At 42.3% G+C, this 18712-nt stretch overlaps 1 protein-coding gene across 1 annotated transcript; it reads right to left on the reverse strand.

Moving 5' to 3' along the window:
- Positions 1-1841: 1841 nt before the first annotated feature.
- Positions 1842-9809, reverse strand: LOC139214561 (BTB/POZ domain-containing protein KCTD1-like). The gene is made up of 5 exons (XM_070845441.1): positions 9573-9809; positions 8501-8679; positions 7409-7553; positions 5429-5734; positions 1842-3064 (listed from the first exon to the last, which is right to left on the reverse strand). Exons 1-5 carry the CDS (start codon positions 9807-9809, stop codon positions 2903-2905), a joined length of 1029 nt encoding a protein of 342 aa, XP_070701542.1. The 3' UTR covers positions 1842-2902.
- Positions 9810-18712: the final 8903 nt, after the last annotated feature.

Consider the following 18712-nt stretch of genomic DNA (forward strand, 5'->3'; position numbering starts at 1 on the left):
GAACAGTCATTAGGAACAGTGGCCACTGCTTGCACGGTGCTGCAGAACTGAGCACTGTGAGGGCTGATGATTTGAAGATGAGGTGAATGAGTCTATCCACTGACCTTCACTAGTGTTGAGTAAGCAGAGCCTGGGGAGCGGGGAAAAGATGGCCACGGCCACTTTCTCCAGGCCCTACTCTGCCTTTTGATGACTGGAAATAATCACTAGAAAGAAAGCGAGTGAGAGAGACATGATCACAGACACACCACAGAAGAGAGGGGGATCTCAAATTACTTTATTCTCCTCAAAACCCCTGTCCTCTAAAGGACTGGAAGTCAGTTCTTTAATGCCATTCATCTTTTCTCCAACAGGCTGTGTCCGGAGAGGAGGATATCTCTAATTCCTTTTCAAGTTAGTGTGAATCCAGGAAGTGAGAAGAGATAGGGCTGGACAGGGTCTCATTATACTCTGGCTGCCCCACAGGTAGCAAACTTGAAAATCACACAGGGTGCACAAAAAGTACAGCTGAATTTTAAACTAAACACTTGTTCGTTCTCTCTCTTACACAACCCATAACAATGTTTTATTCAGGGAAATAGCCATCTATTGGGGTTCGTGGGGCTAAACAAACTTGCTACCCAGATATGTCAGTCACTTCTATTCTAAAAATTATATGTCACAGGGATAGTTCAAGATTTGGGGAAATTTAAACACTTTTTTGCAGAGAATTAAATGAAAAAATACAATCACTTTTATGTCTGTATGATAAATATATGATATATAAGCTATAACCAGCAGCTAGTCAGCTTAGTTTAGCACAAAGACTGAAAACTGAGCTCTGACCAAAGTTTTTGCGTTAAGCTATGCTAAGGTGCCGCTGGCTATAGTGTGCTGTTTATTGTACAGACATGAGAATGATATTGATCTTATTTAACTGTTGGCAAGAATGCGAATTCTGCAATTTCAGAATGTCCGACTATTCCTATAAAATCTTTGCAAGTTAATGAAAATGACGTTTTTCAGGTGATATTTTGTTCTTTTGAAATTTCCAGTACTGAGAATTTGTGGAAAATTTGCTCATGATGCCGGTTGAGTATCGGCGGATTATATGTACGATTATATTTGAATTTGTTACAATATATAATCCATCAGTGACATAATCCCTCTAACACTTAAAAGCTCAGTTTAACTCTGTAAGTCTGTAACAGTTTGAGTGTTGATGTGTGTGATGCTTGTTAATCACAAAGGAGCTGAAAATTTGAATTTATGATTGAGAGCAAAGCATCGCTGTGTACCACTCACAGTTGCACCTCTAGCCTATGAGAATAGCAGTCAGTCAAACGGGAATCTAGGGCAAAGAGGCCTGAAAGGGAGACATATAGCATAAACCGTAGATAGCCAAAGAAAGTGGAGATTCTGCCAAAAGGGATGAAGACAAGACGACAGGGCTCCGTGTGGGATTTCACTTTGGATTTTGGCCCTGCAGGGATATGTGGAAGCACAACTGACAGGACTTGCGTGGAGAAGTCGGCTCTATTCAATATAACTAAGTAAAGAATGCCCCATGTAGTCACTGATGCACCAGCATAAATCCTCCAAGGTACAATATTGCCTTGCTAAAGTTAGCTTTACTTCTGGTTGTAGAGCACTAAATAACTGCACAATGTAGAAGATTTTGGTTCTTGTTTGCCACTGAACACAATCAGGATGTTCGAAAAGATTCCTAAAAGGTAGGATAGATGTGGTAAATTCAAATTTAAGGACTTACTGTTTATCCACTGTGCTTCAAATGCAACACTGGGCAGACATGTGAGAGCAGTCCCTACAGCAACGTAAAAACAGCCAGCAGACACCATGACAACTTTAGTTGAGATTTATTTCACATTTTTTTGCTACATTCCTCTTTACTCAAATCTAGGGAGCGTAGGTGGGTCAGTCATCTGAGAAATACTTTATATCCAACTTCATATCAATATGTGCTACAAGTAAAAGTGATCCTGGAGTGGGTAGTACAATGAGCTTTAATCTGTTCAGTCACGTCTGAGGCAACAAATTTGCTTTAAAAAGATTCAATGTAAAAAACACAAACACATTTACAATGAAATAAAATGTACAAGTCATGACTCAGAGGAATATTATGATCCAATTCAATGATTCCCAAAGTAGAACATGGTTCATGGGTAGCAGTTCATACCCCTCAATGAGGCAAATGGTGCGACATAATAATTTACTAAATATTTTTCTTTACTGCGTATAAAATGGTCAGTCTTTAATTGTACTGGTACTAATGACAACTATATCTTATGGCATAACCCAATAAAATCATTTCCATTAAAGTAAAAGAAACACTTCATTGGTATCACAATATTCAACATCATGTTAATTGTGAAAAAAGATGCTTTGTTGAAACTAAATGTTTAAGACAACTGAGACATTCTGTACTGTAAGCAACACATTAGTGACCTTTTTACAGCGAGGGATAAAAACAGACTCAGCCAATTTGCCAGTGAGACAACAAAATCAAGTCACTGGTGACAAGCTATGCAACATACTACATCAATAAAAGCCTTTTTGATTTATATGGGTATAATAGAAATCATATTCAACCTAATGTAGGCTCTAAGTTTTAAAACAAACTTTGTTTGGGGATCCAGCGTATATAAATCCTTTTTAAATTGGTTTATGGGGGCTAGACAATCACAAATGTCCTTGCAATCTCAAACTTATCAAATGTCTTGTATCTTCTTATGGCAAAAAATCTCCTGTTGCACCTCATTTTTATTCTCTAGATGGTTCTCAAGTTTAAGAAAACAAAAACATCAACAAGGAAACGAAGAAAAACAGAGTCCACAGAGCTCTGCAGCATCGAGCATTTGGCTGCCACAGAAAAGTCTAGCACCTCCTACTGCTCGGGAGGTTTCTAGTCCAGCTGCTCCTGCTTTATCCTGTTTGAATTGGGTCCTCGCTGACTTGTCCTCCTCAGTTCCCTCCTCAGGACGTACTCGCTGAATTGGGATGAGTCCACGCCTCCGCCGCAGGAGCCGGCGATCTCGAAGCCTCGTTGTTGGAGGCGCTCTAGAACCTGGAGAAGGAGGAGCGGCACAGAAGATCGAAGACGTCAGTGGTAATACAGGACATTGTTCACAGAAAGAGAAGCATCGTTATCGTCCTTTATTAGCACTTCGGTGACAGGGAGGGTTCGCTCATATATCTTTGATCATCACTGTCAACCTGGTAATCAAGATCCCTGATAAATCATTTGTGAAAGTCTACCAGTGCCCATAAGCTATGATACTAAAATATTAATGTAACCTCTAACCTTTTGTTTACTTCTGCAGAGCTGGAAAGCACAGAAACTCTTCTAGTTATATGCTGCCGAGTTAGTGCTAAGTCTAGCATTGGAAACAGCTCTGGGAGTAAGCTGCAGCAACATACGGCCTGTGACGGGAATTTGGATGAGACTTTCACAAGATTTTCACAAAACCAAGAGCCTCTCATTTTGCCTCATGCCTCATTTTCATTGTTTTCTGGTGTACATGTGAGTATGTCTGCGTGTGTGTGTGTAGCTGTTCCTGATCTCATAGCCTTGCAGACATCTACAGACGTGTCCGGGGGGGCTGTAGGATCACATTCCATCGAAGAGGCCCCAGGGAGCACTGAGGCTTTCTCTCTGCCACTTGGCTCAGTGTGGACTGCTCAGCAAAACCCCCTCTCCCCATTTCTCCCCCAGCCCCCAGGCCCAAGCCTCCGCCAAAACTACAAAGGTCCCCCTACTGCTGGCAGCTCTCTCTGCCCCCCTTCCTTCTCTCAAAACCCCCGCCCTGCCTCCATTAGCCGCAGATACAGCATCCACCGCCGGCGTGCTTTAATAACCAAACAGGATTATGGGCCCTGCCTGGGGACAACCTGCCAGGGAGCATGCTCACTCTCTTGCTTGCTCTCCACGACACACACTTCAGAGACGGGTTTGTTTGTGTGTTTTTGGGAGGAAGATGGAGATTTGACTTCCTCAGATGGAGACACAGTCCAAATCATTGTGAAATCTTTTCAAATATGCCTCTCCTCGCTCATTTATTGATGCGTATCTGAGGATTTTACTATCAATGAATTAGTGCAATATCAATATATAATCAGGGAAATACAATATTGCCAAATGCATGCTGAATAAAAAAGATGAATTCAACACATTTTTCTGAATGTGGAAGCTTTCTTTTTAAAGCCTTGTTTTAGTCTAAGTATGTTTTTTTTTTCTAGAATCCTTAAGCATAATAGTTAAGCCTTTCTTTACAGTATAAATGTAACAGCAAGTGTTACGACTACACTTCTTTAAAGGAACTTATTTATGGATCCACCTTTGGATAATAAAAGACTGCAAGTCATAGTTTGCTCCCCAAAAAATCACAACTTTCCTAACAACCTTAAAAGTGGTAATTAAGACAACAGTAAGGTTTATATTTGATGAACAAAAATAACCTCTTATAAAAAGGCTACTTTTCTAACTTTGCTTTATTCTGGTGTAAAACTAGCACTAGCCTGTAAAGCCTCAAAAAATTGCTAGTATTCATGCACCCATGCATGGAGTCTTGTGGACGTTTGGTAAGAAATCTGAATACAAATGTGCTCTACTGATTTCTTTGTTGGATGCTACAAACTAAAGTCTCTTGGTTTTATTTTTTATTTTAAATTGAGCATCGACCCTCTAAAAGACTCAGCAGAATCATCTCACACCACTGTAGTATTTCACTGCATCCTGAATTGCTCACTTCCTCTTGCTGTCAGTTAGTTTCCCCTCAGTTTGCCCACTCATGTGACTGTCATGATTCAAGATGTCAGCCATTCCTTCGCTTAATGGGTTGAAATCCACCATTAACCCATTTACGGTCCCTTCTCTGCAGGTTGGTATTGATGCCCACAATTGAAGTGACTTATGGGTTTAATTGTAAAGGTTTTGCCTCTGCATCGAACACAGTGGCACAACTGGAGATGTGAAGATCATATTATGAGTGTTGCATAGGGATGCATGATATTAAAGCTGACCATTCACCAGATCCAGAGCCAAAGTCGAAATCATTATTCTGGTCAGATCACAGACAAGTGAAGATGGTGGTAGACTTGTGTAATGATGGCTTGCTAAATTGATGCTTTGATGGACTCATCAAAGAACTCATTTTTCTGCAAGGCTGTTCTTGTGATTTGATTAGATAAAAAAGATAAGATTTTGCAACCAGACTGCAGTAAAATCCTTAAAGTCCACAGTATAACAGCAGATGAAAAGAAGTTGAATGAACAGATCATCACCTCAGTCTCTTCCTTGGGTATTCAAGTGAATGGAAAACTATAGAAAAACATTACTTTATCTAACCTTTGAGTGTTACTTTGAGGAATGCTGAATGAAATGCTCAATATAGAAGAAAATACATCGACAGCAGTCAGATGTTCCCATTACCTGGACAGAATTGAGGTGGCAGTACCCATTAAGTGGGAACCGGATGACGTGCGTGGAGTCATGGTTCCAGCCGGCATTGACAGAGTTGCACATGACATCACCGATTTCTGGAAACACGTCTTCAATCAGGGCCTTGTCACCGCTGAGCGTGATCCTCTCGCCCAGGTCAGGCGCAACACGCACCACCAAACACTCACAGGGGCGCGACACCCGGCCCAGCTCCTGGTCCTGGCGCCAGCGCTCCAGCTCAGCAAGCATGGGCTGCAACTGGAAGTATCGCGCCTCCTCATACAGCAGACTGTAGTCCTGTAGGAGACAGCACAAAGGATGGTGACGTCTTCAGATACATTTAAAGTCTGCATTGCAAATATTGTATTGTGTTTTACTACATATTGTTTTAAATGTTTTGCTTGATGTGGTGGTTTTGTTTATGGAAGTTATATTCTAGCACCATAACTATCACCGTGTCTCATCATCAATACCAATTGTTTTTCAGAAATGAATGTTGGGCCATCCTGATGGCTTACAGGTTTAGGACACTGACCATGTAACCCCTCATCTATCATTCCCCATCAGCTCTTTACTGTCTCCCATCTAGTTGTACTACTTCAAATGATTTAAGTACTGGTTAACAATAATAACAGTATTGGTTAGCAAAAGATATAATATTTTGGATGTGATACTTAACTGAGTTTGTGGAGCAACACATTGAATAACTTGATATATTTAGCTTGCAAAAACTGCTTTTACAGGCTGTCAAAATATTGCATAGTGTATAAAATTACAGAATAACAGTGAGAACAGGATGTGACTCGTGCTGGGTCATGAGGTCAACGGTTGAAATTATAATTAGATAAAAACTTGTTGTGTCAGTATCATCTATCTAATGTGTATATCAAGTAAGAGCAGGAAAACTTAATTAAACAAATACGTGTGTCTCCTATACTCATATATACATACATATATATATATATATATATATATATAGTACAAAGATACGTTCCCTGTATTTTAACGTAGACTTAACTGAACTGAAAGAGGCTGGTAGCCTCAATGCCGCACACAGTATATCTTTCTATACTAGAGAGCAAAGAAAACAAATTAAAACAGAATAAGATATTCAGTTTACGGTTATGATTTTCTTTTTCACTGTGGATCCAAACCAAAACAACAAAGACGTTTGAAAACCACTGTTCTACATGAACGAGCAATAAACCATGGCGAAGACACCATTCAGCAAAAATTACAAAAGATCCAGAGCGGAGGAGATGCAGTGCGACATGTAACACAGGGTTGTGTGGGGTAGGGGAGCAGATCCTTTACCCGCAGGACTGCAGGGCCTAAATCGCGCCATATTCAAGTTTTCTCATGCTCCTCTAAAAATCTACTCAATGTGAATGTGGCCTTAGCCTGAACTTGAGCCTGTCTTTTGTCTTTGCTTATTTTAGCTGACTTTATAATTTCCACTGATTGAGTCACACTGTGGACAGTCCATCAGATAATGTGGTTATTTGTTTTCTCCCAGGGCAAGTTAAGTAATTACTGACTAAATGACACATAAGAGTAAAAAAAACCAAGGAATGCTAATGTGTCACATACAGTGAGACTCACCCTGGATGGACACTTGGCATGAGAACATAGTGCTGAGCAAATCTAACGCACGCAATGTGGTCGTAGGCGCCAGAGCATTTATTTATTTCTATTGATGCAGGCTTATTGTTTTCCTTAGATATCTCAAAAGAATCTTTGACCACTAATATCTGGAGGGGACCCAAGTACATCTCATGATGAATAAACGCATTATGTGAGCTTTGTTTGTCCTGATATTTGAACTTCATCATGGGAACCATTTCCAGCAATTCGAGGAGGACCAGTGACCAAAGGCATTCCATGGCCTTAACATTCATTGTGTGTGCTAAGTTGTAGGACTGCTGACTGGCTGATAGGACTTTACAGTTTCTAGGATGGACATCAACTCACTTTGAAGTCGTCTGGGATGAGGAGCTTGGACGTCCTGAGGAAGTTGAGGATGTAGCGGAACATGTGTCCATCCCTGTCAATGAAGTAGTGCTGCTTCAGGCTGTCCAGGACTATAGGCTCTGTGCCATCAAAGAGACGACCAATTCTACCCACAGAGAAGGGAGGGGTGGTGGGGTAGGCAGAGAGGGAGGGAAGGAGGGAGGGGGACAACATGTCAACATTAACAATCTTGTATTTCTTTATTTTTGCATTCCAAAGTTCACATACCACACTACTTATCTATGTACTTTTGAGTTTATGTTTTTGTTTCTTTGTGTAGTGGGAGACAAGGAATAGGAGAGACAAAGACCACGTGCAAAGGGATGTGACTCGCTCATTTTCTCAAGCTCTGAAATGTTGTTCACACCTTCGCACAAACATGCACACATTACCGTGCTCAATACAGACATTCACCATGACGGAAGAAAGAAAAAGATTAAAAACAGAGGTGGTCTGATAAGGTCAGGGCCAGCTGGTAGCTGATTGCCTGAGGCAGGGTGCCAGTCACCCTAAGGCCTGGGCTCGGAGCGACAACGTGGCCTCCCAGCCTCCAGATGGCCCCATGCCCTTTGGCCCTTTACTGCTGCTGTGACATCTGTCAGAATAACCAAGTTGCTTTTGTCTGTGCTCTGCGTTCTGCTCTTGAAGCTCCTACAAATTGTTTACCGCTCGAAATAACTGTGGACTTTAGTTCAAAAGGACACATTTTGTGATCCTACTTGATAAATCTTAAAGCAACTGATGCTGCTGATGTTTGAGGATAGAAGGAGCAGACATTTCCTGAATACCCACTTCCTCCAACAAGTGCATCCATGAGATATTTCTGTGATTTGAAGAGATGTGACATTTGACAGTTTAATGTCACAGGATGACATTCTGACGTTGATAAACACATGTGGCTTGAACTGAAACTATAAGGCACTGAATCTTCCACAATCTCCCTCTTTGTTTTTCAAGCGAAATACTAGACACCAACATTCACGTCTGGCCAGAAACACCAACTTTGTCTCCATCACACACTTAAAATGCAGACGCATGCTGGAGCAGACTCACCGGGATTCTGGGAATTTGGTTAAGGTGGCCAGACTGCTGGTGTACATGTGTCCGCCCACATCAATGTGCACAGGGGCGTTGGATTTGGTGAGCTGTGCAGGTGTTGGGATGCCCTGGTTACTCAAGGGAGACACCGGTGACCGTGTGATCATGGGCCTGGACATGCTGGAGCGATTATCCTGTAAAACACAACGCAAGGGAGAAAATATTATAAAACAGGCACAGATGAGACGGATAGGAAGGTGTCTTCACTTCTGTTTTTATTCTGCAGATCAAGATGTGTTAATAAAGCTGAAAGTGCATAACCACAACCATTACAACCACAGGGGACTTGACTATTAAGATTTAGAATATCTAAATTTGGAAAAAGAATAATCAGACGCAAAAACAGTGGTGTTTTCGGTAATATAACACACTCTGCAGTCAGGAGAGAAAGGGGAGATTTTCTTCTCGGCAAGTTAGAGCAGCCTGACCTTGACCTGAATGTTGCCACAATCCACAAGCAGCCACTCCTGTGGGCCATAATCTGCAAAACCAAATTAATTTGGAGCATCAATCTTGTAGTCTTGGAAATGAGTAATAATGACTCTTGATTTGAATACTGTAATAGGATTTGGAGAAATTGCCTCCTGCTAACCTACAAACACCATTAGCAGACAATTTCTGTTGAGCTCTCAGAAGAAAATTACTTTACCCCCAAAAGTTTCAGACCCCCTGAGTGAGGATGGGAGAAAAAAAACACTAGTGTCTGTGACAGCTCACTCACTGAGGATCCCGGTGCCACAAACAATCTCTGCAAACGATTAAAACTGGTGAATTAAAGCAGGAAAGCAGCAATCAGAGGTGTGTGCGTGCGTGATGTTCAAATAACGTGACAATAGGGCGCACTCTACATTTAAGGACAGCAGGAAGACAATCTATTCACACGCTGCCTTCAATAAAACCTAAGTGTCTGTCACTGCGCTCCTCCTAAAGCAAAAGTATTAGTTCTTACAGTCACCCTGTTTTTTTTTTTTGTTTTTTTTTTGTTTTTTTATTCAACTCCAGACAAAATCGGACTTTACGCGTTTACCTGCGCCGGCATCACTGTGTTTGGAGAGGAAGTCACCGAATGGTCATTTTGCTTGAGAGATGCAGCGGGGACAGGCTCTCCTCTGACTGCGAACATCAGCGAGGGCTCCCTGCACTCCGCCGCTCGCATCGGGAGCCGTTTGAGGGAAGCGTGCACCGACTCATCCACGGAACTGATTGGACGCGGTCGCTTTCTCGCTTTCTGATGCGTTAAGTCCATGATGTCCGTTTCGTCCATTACGACGCAGACTTTAAGGTTAGCAGAGAGGACGCGCTCGGCTTTTTCCGACGCACCTGCCAAATGTGGAGAGGCGTGAAAAGCGGGGAAGCGAACACCGGGGGAAGAGCGGCGCCGTGGCTGTCACACGGAGCAGCTTCTTTGCAATGGCTGGGAGAAGTCAAAGCCCCCGACAACATTAGCATTGTAGCGCCCGCGGCTCTTTTGGGCTGTCGCTGTTTCAGTGGCAGGTATGTGTGTCGCATTTTCAGAATAAAACCAATCCTGCCTGGCGAAAAAAAAAAAAAAAAAAGATCGTCTGGCTATGCGAGTCAGGTCAACGCACACATCTGGACCTGTCACAGCTGGCCTTTGCCCTTTTTGGAGCAGTGTTTCTGCGCGCGGTCACCCTCCTCCTGATGCTGATGCTGCTGATGCCCATTGTTCAGCAGCAGTTTCGATCAGCGGGGTCAAACCCTCCTTCAACACAACAGACCCACAAAGTTCAGTGAAAGGACCCAAACGGTGACCAACCCACTCAGCCACCTGGACAAAAATGCCCCCGTGACACCCTCCACCCACAAACACACACATCTGGCTGATCATGACGGTTCCAGTCACACAAAAGCAGCCGGCAATAACACTTGCACACTCCCAAGATGCATTGTTAAAATCTTTCATCATTTTGTAGAGAGTATCACTGATAAACTAAGTGGCATTTATGTGCACAAAGAAGCATCACAACTCAAGTGCCACATCAAATGTCTCCAAAATGCCTCATGTCTTGACAGGATCATCTTCTTATCAGTTTCTCACTGGCTATACGTCTGGCAAATATCAAACTGTGCTGTATGGGTTCTGCAGTGTGTGAACACCACCCCTGATGACCACATCAGCATTGCAAAAACGCCACACTAATGACATCATGGAGTATAAAACCAGACCACAACATGTCCAATTGCTGTTAAAAGTACTGCCACAGCACTCTCCTGGGCTGTTTTTTTTCATAGAAAATGCACGGAATCCACAAATTTTAATAACATTCAGATTAAAATTAATTAGTTCAACCACTGGCCTTAAAACATCCACATTCCTGCTTCTCATTGGCAATGTGAGTTTCACACCTAGATACCCAATTAGCAATTAAGCTTGCCTTTGAGTGTAGGCCTCCAATGCGGTGTGTGATCCTGGTCTGATTTGCATGCCGCTTGTGCACGCGCTGATAAGCGCAGGCAGCAGCCATACATAGTTTTAAAATTCAACTCCAGAATCCCTCGCAGAAGGCAAAGGGGCCTGCGGGGCAAAAGAGAGAGAAATCACATGGCTGCTCTTCAAAAGGGGACCTGTGTAAGGCAGCCGGCAAAGTGCGTGGGATCACACTCAGAATGCAGGTAATTTGTTCCCTGACTAATTTGTGGAGATGGTGGTGTGTGTGTGTGTGTGTGTGTGTGTGTGTGTGTGTGTATGTGTGTGTGTGTGAGTGAGTGTGAGAGCGACTGTGTGCCTGTGGAGTAAGTTCTGAAAACAGCTTGGTGGAATTGGATTTCCTCAAAGCCTTGTCATCGCAAAGGTGGATTGAGTGTAAAATCTGTAAGGCATTATGGAAAATTGCAGGGGAAAGAGAAGAGAGAGTGAAAGAGAACGGGTGGCTGGGTGGGTGGGAGGTGGAAGGGGTAGCGGGTTGTGGGAATGAGCTCTTATATCATAAAATCACTCTGAACTGTTGGAAATAAAGATACAAGAGTTGCGGATCTTCCACATCACGTTTCTGTCGTTTGCACTCTTCTCCCAAGGACAGTTCAAAGGTCACGACAAATGCTCGCAATGCCTCGGTGAGCGTGTGGTGGAGGGCTGATCATTGACGCTCGTGTACCAGCCATTAGGTCCAGATGTGCACTGCAGATCTTCCACACCAGCACTTTTCCTACCTGTTGCCATTTTGAGTTGGCACAGTGCTACAAAAGTCTCCCAAGTCCTCGTGTTTGTAGATGTGTTCCCAAAGTTTCCAGCCATTGTGAAACAAGTCAAACACGTATGTTTCTAGGGAATTTGTTCGTTTACCCAGTTTGTGTAATTTTGTTGCACCACAGTATGCACAAACAAATCTGAAACAGGCACAGTGCATCAAAGCTTGGAGTACTGGACCTGCTCCAGTTACTCCTGTTGTTTTCCATCACTGGTCTGAAGTCTTTCAAGCCTTTTATGCAAAATCAGCATTTTAACATCTTCTTTACATCTTAAGGAACAAACACTAAAGCAGTATTACCCTAAAATCCTCCTAAAACTTGGGAAGGAAGTACCTATCTGCTATTGCAATAATCAAAGGCCCTGCTGGGATCAACATCAGCAACAAACTAGCTTTCAATTTTCCATCCCACAATGCAGCTTTTCAGTGTTTCGACATATCGCAGAAGACACAATTAGCATTTCAGATCAGAGCATTAACATTCAGTTCAAGGCAGGCAGACTGGTATTTACATAATCTGGATGGGTTGTCTCTGCTTTCTTGCCCGTGGCCATTTGTTTCAAATGTCCACACACAGACAACTGCAGACTTTAGGTGAACTTCAGCCACTGCCGGCTGTAAAGGCAGCAAAATAACAGATAATGAGACTGTCATAACAGAAAGGTCTGGATAAAAAGGCCAGTTGTCTGGACAGGTGTGTGCCACTTTGGATTTTAGAAATGGACATTAAGGCATTATAAAGGTAACGACTCACAGCTCCCGAGCAATACCACGTCCGCTGTAGTTTGCTAACATAAGTTAATAAAACATCTGACATCATCTTTTCTCTCTCGTTCATGACATGTTAACATAAATCCTAAATTGAGGCAGTACTGGTGTTTTGTTTGCGCTTGTCTGACGAGTACAGAGACGTGTACAACATTATCTGTGGTTTGCATCATGTCAGCCTCACAAGGTATGACTTAAAGCTGCAGTGAAAGCAGAGGCTGTCTAAGTTTGTAGCTGAAAATTTCAAACATGTGTGTTCATTGCAAAGAAAAAATAATACTTCCACTGAAAGGATGAGATGAAAGCAGTTGTGTGGCATAAAAAAAAAAAAAGTTACCAGAGGAAAGAGACCTTCCTGGCCTATGACTTGTAAAGAGAAATGGGATTTTCTGGGATCATTATCCTTTCTCTGCATTTGAGGATTGGCAGAATCAACAGTGTCACAGAACATGAGCCACCCTGTTAACAAAAACTAAAAGGCAATCTGAGCTGATCCAAAGTTTCAGATTGTATCCGTCCGAGCGAGTTACATATCACAGAAATGCTCCAGTATCTATCAAACAGAAACATAATTATTCCCTGACTTTTAGCACTCTACTTCAACACTATTCTTTGTGGAGTTACTGGAGCACACATCAGCATGACATCACAGATAAGGAAGTGTGATCAGTGCTCGGTTGCTGCAGGCTGTTGCAGACAGTGGTGTGTGTTCACTGGCACAAACCGATCTGTCCCAAGGCACAGGAGTGGTGGAGTCATAATATGAAATATAATAACAGTATTTCTCTCCAAGGAGCTCTAATTTAGCGAGTAAAGCACCTCTAACTTTGAACTGATGATGCTGTCTGACAAACATGTCATGTGAACTAGGTGACTTGCCTTTTAAATATTTGTCTTGAAGCTGGCAGATGAGAGTCTGTTTGTTAGGGGTGATTTTTTTTACTGGGAAACAGATGTACAGATGCTGCACATACAGTAAAGTAGTATGGTTTTGTTATTACAGCGCCATCAAGTGATCGGACCTGACAACCCAACATCTCAATCTCATTCTGTTTATTCATGCGCCCTCTGTAACTGGTGTATTGGCTTTCATTACAGGTGACCTAAACTTGCAGGGTTTTGTTTGCAATGTTACGTTTAATAAATGTAATTTAAGGCCTCGTCCTCTCTGCAGTACGGTGAGAAATACTTTAGTAACCAGATACACAATTCTTTTTTTCTTTTTTGTCATACATAATCGTACAGTATAAACTTTATGGACCCTAGTAGATGTTAATCAACACAACATATGGTCCCACGGGTGAAATAGGTCCAGATTATCACTTAGAGAACTATATTTGCCGATTCGTATTCGGACCTTGGAGTTGATTACGCACGGCGCGGTCACAGAGCCAAGAGAGCAGAGGAGAGGACAAAATTCGCTTCTATTTTTGACTTCTTTCACGTACATATGATTTTCTTAACACGACCACGGCTTGCAATAATGGCTAATTCACAGATTCTGCATTGACGTGTGTAAAAGGTACATCCTGTTATACAGAATACGAAAAACGCCTGCGGCAAAATTACTCCACAATGGCGTCTTTCATTAGAAGATCTGGGGCAGCCAGGAAATAGAACTGTTTCACGACAATACTGACTTGAACAAATCCTCGTGGAAACGACAAAAAAACGCGGGGTTGAGTAAGTTATCAGTAAGTTATACAGCAGCAGCGACACGGAGACGGTGATGTGTTCGGAGCTGAAACGCGCCAGGAGCGAATTCACACGGTGGACAAGTAGAGTGTTTGCTCGACAAGATCGCAGTCTAATCCGCTGTTCGTTTAGACCAGATGTACCAAAGCCTCGCACACTGTAGCCACGCGTATACATTTGTACAGTAACTAAGGAACAATAGCCAGGAAGTGGTTAAATATTTTTAAGAACTGTACCGCTCGAATCGCTTGGCACATGCGTAAAAGCTGCTGCGCCTCAATGTCCCAGTCCATCCAGCCACGGAAATAATAGCAAAGCAAATAAATCTCCGCTTACCTGAAACATAGAGCGGCATAAAGTATCTTTTTGTGCACCTTTTCCCTCCGATTTGGCCCACGATCTGCTTCTCTTCCTACACCAGAGAGAAATGCAATAGCTTGGCTAAGGTAGACAGAACAAAATACAGAGAATACTTGCTCCAGGGCTCCGAAACCCCTCAAGGCAAAGATCAGGATACAATTAGCTCATGTCTCTGCCCCAGTCTAAACCAATCTGCAGAATAAAACTCAGAGCAAAGGAAGAGATCACAGCAGCAGTGCCTCAGTCTTTGTTGAGTTTATGTTTTTATAAAATCAAATAAAGAAATCTTTTTTTTCCTTTTTTTTTTTTTTTTTTTGCATTTACAACACCCTCACTCCTCCTGCCTCCAACTTGCCTATTGCCTCCCTCTCGCAGAGAAGCTGATTTTAATCGTTATGATTAGTTTTGATGTAACGTTCCCCCGGGCGATTGCTACAAATGGATGGAGTGTTTCTTTGCCAGGGAGGAAAAGCAGCAGATGATGATAATTATATAGATTGTTGGTGGAGTCCTTTGATTTTTTCCCCTAACCTCTCAAACATCTAACCTATCTAGTCTGCTTCTATAACACATGCCATACACGCTGCATGTGCATCAGACAACTTGTTGATTACCCTGGAATCAACTTATTAAATTAATGGAATGTGGTTAATGAAATTCTCACTCTGTAGTCTCTCCTTTGTAATCTTTTCAGTCTCTTTCCTCCCTTTGGACAACCTCCAAATGACGTAGTTGTATAAATAAGCACTTGCAGCTTGCCTTGCCCCAATCAAGTCTGAATCAGTGCCTGGGGGTGATGTGCGAGCTCATTTCAAATGTTCAACCATGCATGATTTCAGGAAGATTGAGGCACTTCAGAGGGTTTTAGATTTACTTGGGGGATGCAGTCAGCAAAGGAATTACATGTTTAAAGTCGATTCTTTTGTAAGATTCCTTCATGTGAACACGCATACTTACTCTGTCTGAGAGTGTGATTTGGTGCACATCTGGACCCAGAATTGACACAGTTATTTCTTTACATTCTCAGCAGTTATTCTCAGGCCATAGACGGTGGAATAAGGCTGAATAACCTGCTCTTGCTCCCCCTACTGTTGAGAGCATCAACTTTTTTTTTTTTTTTTTTTTTTAGCAGCAACTATGAAAGCAAATCAGATTGGCCATGCTACTGTAACATCACCCAACTTTAAAAGCAGAGAAAGCGTAAGAAAAGTACAGAGAAAACATCAATTTGAAGAGCATATTTACTAATCGGCTGTGTGTTTTAATGTTCATCCAGGGGGAAAACTGAAGCTAAGTTGATTCTGAAGTTTGAGCAACAGTGGAATAAGAACGTCATGTTAAGACTGATGGATTCAAGAATACAAACAAAAGCATTTTCCAGTTCCTTTCATCAAAGGAGGAGCTTTTTGTGGATGATAAACAGAATTGCTTTTAGGGAAAGGCCAGCTATCCCTTTCCTATCCCATCCAGAGACCATTAAACTTTCCACTTTTTGACCAGCATGTCCCAGAGGAAAACAAACACAGGATTAAAGTGTTATGATGAAATTATTTGCCCCAGAGGTTACTGGCTGGCGCAAGCCTCGGCTATCATCCTACACACACTAACACACACATTTTTATGTCATTAGTCTGACAACCCTGAATGAACGAAGAACACCAGGCCTTAAAATCCCAGACGTTATCCATTTTCCACACAAGTCCGACCCAGCCTTGATGGGATCCTCTCACTTAAGTATTCAAAATATGCATCAGATGTTGTTGAAACTAACCAGCAGAGATCTTTAAATACATGTGGTGGTTGATACCAAAAAACGAAGCCATTGTTCTAATGGCGCTGTGGACGGATTGCATTTTCCTTGGATTTAGACCTAACTGTTACAGCAGCAACAGCAGGCAGGCACTGGATGGCTGCACCATATTTTAGTGGACAAATTATTCCGATTGGTTGCAGATGTGAGTTTGCCCCAAACATAAACTGCCTAGCCTGAATGACATCATAGGGTTATAAATGCATACACTGGAAAAAGCAGAGGGGAATTCTGGAAAACTTCTTCTCCCCACTGGACAAACTAACTGTATTCATTTCCCCAAATCAATAAAAAAGAAAAAACAAAGTAGTCTAGTTATGTGTCTTTACTGTCACAACTCAAACGCTTACAACAAGTCTATATAACACATTCTTCTTCTTACATCAAAAGCTACATGCATAAGCAATAATAATTCTCACTACAATCAAGGGTTCAACAGCTAGGGCCTAACGTGGTCTGGTATGACCAGTAGCTTATGGTAGCTAACGTTAGAAAACATCAAATAGACACTGGTTTGTAATGAACATCATTTGATTCTGCTTGTGCTACTGCTAGAATTCATTTTAATATTATCCTTTACTTACTCCTTGTGGCCTAAGTGGCTGCTGTTTAGCAAAAGTTAGATCATTTTACTTTCACGTAAGCACTAAAAGGAAGTCTCTGTTTTACGAAGTGGGATTTTAAAATCTACTGCAGAAGCAAGGATACTGCTTTGACATTCATTTTCAGTGTCAGGTTATGTTTGAGTAGGAGCATCCATCACACTCATTGACTGACACTGACCTTCCTGCTCCTTGCAGACCAGTCAGCGTGGACCGAGAGAGATGCTGGTTTAGCCTCAGACTATGTTAATAACTGCTGCTAAACTCACCACACCCCTATGATGGCCTGTGGTTATGTAAGGGAGTGGGATGGATAAGGGAAAGTGCTGAAGCTGCTCCAGAGCCTGACTCAATCTGCCCTGCAGGGTTGCACAGTTTTAGGCCAAAACTGTTCATCAAATATTATCTTTGGCACAATGAAATTTTAGCTCTGGAGAATGACTCTGTTGCTACAATGTAGTCCAAGCCATGCTATCAGGCATAGCTCTGGACAGCTAAACATTAACAGTAGTAATTATATGAGCGAGGGGCTCCTTTGTTCACTCAGTAATAGCAAACAGTCAAGACAGCTAACAAGCCTGCACAATATAATTGTCTTTGTTCATGCTCTATTGCAGAGACATCCAATATGCAAACTCTGTGGAGTCTGCGTGTACATGAGTCCGCCTCTCTGTTACAGTGGGGTTATTACAGCTTACAAAGCCATATGTGGCACACACGACTGTCAGAGTCTGTTCTGCTTGTGAAACAGTTTCAGTTTCAGAGGAAAAATAAAGAATTTATATTGACAAGTTCATTTTTCTGTAACTAAGAAGAGATGAGGACAGTGTGGGGTGACTTGCAGCCCTATTCACTGGCTTCCCTTACAGCCCTAAATGCACCCATCCCACCAACAGTGGACGGAGGAGTCAGTGACACTACTATGAGGGGAAGAGAGACAAGAGGAGGGGGCTGCTTGGGTAATGCTGGGAGGCTCTAATAAAATGTAATCCTATTATATGGTTCCCACTAGAGGGCAACAATAATAAAGGTTTCCCTAATAACACGAGCAGACCAAACCCAAATGGAAAACAGCTCCTCCGGTCAAGTCCCACACTTGTACATATATCCTCTCATTAACCCAATTGCTGTTGGGCCACATTACACCAACAGGCCTTCGAGATTCAGACGTGATGGCGAGGCAAGAGTTAAGTCAAACAAATGTGTTTCATCAAACTGCAGTTTGGGCTGCTCTGCATAAAGGAATTGAAGGGGGGGGGGGGGGGGGCGGGGGGGAGTGAGGGAATGTGTGCGGGTGGGAAGTTGGAAGCAGAGCCCCGAGGAAACCAATCAGAACTTCTCCACCCTCCCTTCCTGTGTCAAAGCCACCGGGGTCTCAGGTGTGTGTTACATGAGCTAATACCTCACAAACTTGATTGTTTGTGTTTGAGTAATCAGAGTTTTGTAAATTACCATTTTGGAAATGATAGTCCCATCACTGGTAAACAAAATCACAGTATAGTAGAGGAACACCACAAAGTAGAAATCAAGAGATAAGACTTAATAGCTTAGTAAACCTCCAAATGATTATGAAGTTTAATTCTTCCTCGTGGGCCAACTGAAATGAAATATTTCTTAGTGGTAAAGTTACAAACGGCTTGGATTTCATCAGATCAGCTTCTTTGCAAACAAACTCTTTGCACAGAAACAGTGGGAATGGCTTTCTTTGACTAACAAGAAATGG

This window comes from Pempheris klunzingeri, chromosome 15 (assembly GCF_042242105.1).
Source record: "Pempheris klunzingeri isolate RE-2024b chromosome 15, fPemKlu1.hap1, whole genome shotgun sequence".
NCBI classification, from domain to species: domain Eukaryota; kingdom Metazoa; phylum Chordata; class Actinopteri; order Acropomatiformes; family Pempheridae; genus Pempheris; species Pempheris klunzingeri.